The sequence below is a fragment of the Atta cephalotes genome (genome assembly GCF_000143395.1).
Source record: "Atta cephalotes unplaced genomic scaffold scaffold00041, whole genome shotgun sequence".
NCBI classification, from domain to species: domain Eukaryota; kingdom Metazoa; phylum Arthropoda; class Insecta; order Hymenoptera; family Formicidae; genus Atta; species Atta cephalotes.
This window is the reverse complement of record NW_012130105.1, coordinates 1,562,366-1,567,409: the sequence shown is the minus strand read 5'-3', so window position 1 is coordinate 1,567,409 and position 5,044 is coordinate 1,562,366. Positions and strand designations below refer to the sequence as shown.

At 34.5% G+C, this 5,044-nt stretch overlaps 1 protein-coding gene across 1 annotated transcript in view; it reads right to left on the bottom strand.

Moving 5' to 3' along the window:
- Positions 1 to 2,757: 2,757 nt before the first annotated feature.
- LOC105622192 (beta-1,4-glucuronyltransferase 1) overlaps positions 2,758 to 5,044 on the bottom strand; it is a 7,082-nt gene continuing 4,795 nt past the window's right edge. Inside the window, exons 3-5 of the mRNA XM_012203619.1 lie at positions 4,244 to 4,579; positions 3,442 to 3,684; positions 2,758 to 2,955 (exon numbers count right to left, since the gene is read on the bottom strand). Of these exons, the coding sequence (XP_012059009.1) occupies positions 2,758 to 2,955; positions 3,442 to 3,684; positions 4,244 to 4,579 (777 nt within the window). The remainder of the gene's footprint in view (positions 2,956 to 3,441; positions 3,685 to 4,243; positions 4,580 to 5,044) is intronic.

Sequence of the window (5,044 nt, the reverse complement as noted above, 5' to 3'; positions counted from 1 at the left end):
TATATATATACACACATATATATACACACACACACATTGTATTCATGTATATATTAATTTCCTGAGAATATTAATTAACTCTTCGATATATAGCCTCTGGCTTTAAATAAAAATGATATAAACAAAAGGACATTATGTACATATTTTTCGAGTAATTTGATTTACATATAAATTTGATTAATATTTTCACACATATAAATTATATCGTGATTAATATTCCCTGGAAAAGTTAATTAACATCCTCAACGAGGATCATACATTCATAATGTATGCGAAAAATCATTTAACATCGGTTTCAAGAATGTCTTTCATAACGGACGAAGCACGATTACAGGAATATTAATTACTTTGTGCCCTAATATTATCACAAAAAAATGAGTCAGCGTCTTGATTAGAATCGCCCTAGCTAATCAATCTCGACGTATTATATACTGACTCAACTATTCTCGTTTAAGTCTTAATAATTATGAAAGATCATATATACATTCGCTGGTCATATTACTCGCGGGGATGACGATAGAAAAGTATATGGTTTACATTATACGTTTACGTTCCGTATATATAATGTTTTTTTTATTACAAGAAATTCTGTTGTATTATATTTTATATCAGCATAATCATCGTGGATGTAATCATCGACTAAAGATTTGAAAAGAAAAGTAAACGAATGAGTCCGACATTATTTTACGTGGCAGCATTATTAATCTTTTTTAACAATGTTAAGGAATACCTTTAATGATTCAATCGCGCAAATTTGATACGGTCTATTCCTGAAAAATTCTCAGAAAAGCTTTCAAAATGTTATGAATATTATCTTCCTCAAAGTTATATTATTCGTTCTTAAACGACGATTTATGTATGTTATGCGATAGAATTTTTCTTGTAGAATGTTGTTTTTGAATATAGTCATTTTTTTTACATTAAATAGGCGTCTGTGTGCAAGTAGAGCAATACTGTAGAGAGAACAGTAAAACGTATCACTTAGAATATTTAAAATTTAAAAATATTATATTCGCGCGATTGCCAAAGCTCAGTGACCGTATTGTTTTGATGTATAAGAATGAATTACATTTACATAGATAAGATTTTTCTTATTTTTTTTTCTTCAGAATATATACGACATTGTTTCTTATCGCAAATGCGAACAGTCGCATCGACTGAAGTAATAGTTTGCAATCCGACCCAGTCACGTTTCGCTGTTCTGTTTCCTTCGTTCGCGAAAACATTATTATCCGTCACGATCGAAACGAGATACTTGAGTGAAGTCCGAAAGTATGACGTTATGCTAACGCAAAGACAAATAATTGATGACTCATCGATCGGTCTGTTCTTGCTTGGAGGGGGTGGTCCTAGAAAATCTAATCCTTCAGTCTTGGACAGTGATTTTTTCCTTCATTCATGAATAATTCTACGTTTGCTAAGTTCTTGTTTCAATGTCTATAGCCAGAAGGGCACCGTATTTACCGATGAACAGTTCGGATTGCGAACTTTTAATGCGGCTTTTGGCTTATCTAGATGGTAATTGTATTTAGTTCAGCCTAAGTCCACAATCAATGTAAATTGAACCACTATATTAAAAGTTCTAAATAACGTGAGTTAAATTTTTATTATAAAGAAGAGAAATGAAAGAAAAAAGAGCATTCTTCTGTTTAAAATATGAGTTTATCTTGATGACTTTATCTAAGATTATTTAGAAAGATATTTTATGTATTATAAAAACAATGATAAATTTAACAGCAACAGAGAAAGCTTTTAGATAGCTTAATAGATTGTACCAAAAAGCTACAATAAAGTTTTTAATAATAAGATAATAATATATTTAATTTAAGAATATTTAAAAAAATCTCTAAACAATCTTTGAGAAAGAAAGAAGATCGACAGATTAATTTTTGCTGAAAAGATTATTTAACATAGAATTTTATTAAATTCTTTATATAAATTGCTGTTATATTAAAGAATAATATTTCACCAATATACAAATAAATAGCAGACTTCGATTATAAAGACGGTCATAATCCACGAGAAAATCGCGTTGAATCTGGCACTATTTGTTCGTAACTCTTTTACTAAAAGTGCAATAGATATACTGATATATATGAGGCACCGTTTTATTATGTACAATCATATTTACTAAAAGGAGGATTTGTCCAAGTGAAAAATACGTGGTACGACTTTTTTACGTATTAAATATCCTTTTACGAAAGCTAGAGTATTACCACCGAGAGAAAATTTGAGCGTCGCAACGTATATTATGTACTTCTTTCGTGCAAATCTCTCTCTTTTCACGTTGCCTCGACGTTTCCGTAAGACACTGCGTACCGACGCTGCTAACGATAAAAGTGATGGCAACAATGATCGATGATCGCGATAGTGAAATGACGCGAAGTTGCACACGAGCACGACGCGTTCGTGAAATAATGCTGTTATTCTAAACTCACCGAGTACTTATGCGATAATTCGTATGTTCTTTCGACACTCGTTGAGTTGGCGTAATTAGAGGGAGAAAAATGTCCTTTATGAATCGCAGCGAATTTTTTTCAGGTCCCATTCACGAGCGGATTGCAGGGAACGCACATGAACACGATCTTGGGAGTCTAAAGCGAATCGTAGCATTAGCTCGCTGCGTGTCCGAGTGATCTGTTTCTGCATAATGAAAGTCGACGACGACGATGCAGACGACAGGGAGGATCGCAGATGATTCCATCGTACTGACGGGCACCTGTACAGCATGCGCTGTCGTGCCCGCGACTCCACGGGCTACACAGCGCAACCTTTCCTCGTGCCATACAGCACCTTCAGCTCCGGCATGATAATCTTCTTGATAAGCGCGTTCGTCTTGGCGGTAAGCATATCGCGATGTGGATCTTTCTTGAAAATCTTGATACCAGGCCGGTGCACTAAGAAGGCGTTGTCCAGAATAAGAAAGTCATAATCGAGAACACAGAGCGCGTAACCCTGCAAACATTCGCAAGCGATAACCTGATAGCTTTTGAAGTTTATATAACAGATGATATAAAAGATAGTATCAAGAATCTTATTTTTAATTTCTTAATCCGTTTATAATCCGTTCTTATTTTAAGACTGTTTTAATTTATCTTGTTGTTAAGATGTTAGTATAAGATTTTATAACTGGTTTACGATATAATCTTATGATCTTATATTGTACTTAATAGTCTCAAATAAGAATGAATTATAATTATTTGTTTTAAACGCATATTTCTTAATTATATTCTAATTATAAATTAATTTTTTTATAAATTAATTTTTTTAATTATAAATATTAATTACATTTAAAAAAAATATTAACACTTTATAATTATTATTCTAAAGTTATACATATAATTTATTATACGTATCTTCTTAAATAATACACTGTTTTAAGATAATAATTTTTTATTTATTACGTCGCATTTTTATTCTGAATATTTTGTGTAAGTTTACCTGTGTCATTTTATCACTCTTTCCCTCCCAACTAAGTCTTTCATCGTAAAAAGGATCGTTATTGGTCCCGATGAAGATCGGCTCCCAGTGTACGAAACTACCAGTTCTCTTGCCAACATGAAACACGTGCAGGTTCTCCGTCTCTGGCGTTTCCTGCCATTCCTTGCTCTTCGGCACATTATGGCAGCCGGAGCATAATTTCTTATGAAAGGGTATGGCGGTGCCTGCTTTCAGCATCTGTATCTGTAAATTTACATGATTCTTCGAAACGGAGTTTTGTGAAATATTCAAAATGCGCAAAACAGATCTGTTTCCGTCCTGGAAAATATTCTAGATCACGAGTGTTTCGTGAAGTTAAAAATCAATCAATGAATGTATCAGATCTGTATGTGACATTTCGACCTCCAACTCATCATTCACTTACATACATTTGGAAAAAAAATAAAAGAATAAATGTTACGCAGACAAATCATATATGCGTGCGTCGAGATTACAATCGCTCTGTTGCTAGTTCGCTGCTGTGCTAGTTCTGAATTCTGACGCGACAAAAAGTATATTGTGCCGTGCCATGCCGTGTGGTACGCACGGCAACCGGACAATAGCGACGCTAATTCTATATCAAGGTCCACGGTCAAAGGAAGCTCCATTGATTCGCCGTCGACCCTCGCGTCCGCGCTATTAACAACACGACAGACGGACATATCGTCGATCTCGTCGCGCTCTCTTTCGCGCGTGCTTAATGGCCCCCAACGGATCCCGATTATATGCGGATCGGCAATTGATTCGCGAGTGGCGAACGTACCAGACGCGTCTTATTATTAGGTGGTTGGCTCTTCTCGTCCACTTCAAAGATGGACAACACAAAGACCTTGGGATTGGGCTTGTGGAGAGCCGGCTGATCTCGTTTGCGAATCATCTCGAGGAACTTGTCGGGCAGGTTTGGGCTGGGATACAGTTCGATGTCGCTGGGGAACACATAGAAGGTGGGTGCGGACTCGCGCGCTATGTTACGGCCCACGTTCACCGGATATAGCAGCTTTTTCTCATTCTTGTACATCTTCGCGAGACTGACGTTCACCCATGGTGGTCCAAGCGAGCAGTTGTATGTGTCGGAGGCGATCTTCTCTGATGGCGGTATCTAAGATGAGATCGTAAATAAACATTTAAAAAGAAAATCTTTCAGTATGAGCTTGATAAAACTACGAATATAATTAAAAAAGCTTTTCCGATCTTTCGTATTTCTTCGTGTTTATACCATAATATATAGAGGTGTTGTTGACACATAAAAGCACAATTTTGTGCAAAAGAGATTCTGCTGTCCCTAATTTTTATTTACCAATTTTTGATATGTTTTTAAATAATTTTTTTATAAATCTTTATTATATTTCTTATCTTTAGACAAGGCATAATTTAATCATATTATTTTTTTTCTAGAATAGAAATGTGAAAAGTGAGAAAATTTCATTGAAATTAATAGAGAAAGTTTTTTTTATATTTCCACTAGAAAAATAATCGATATTCTGGTGCTCGTACAAAATCATTTTATACATACACACACACATATATATATATATATATATATATATATATATATATATAGTGT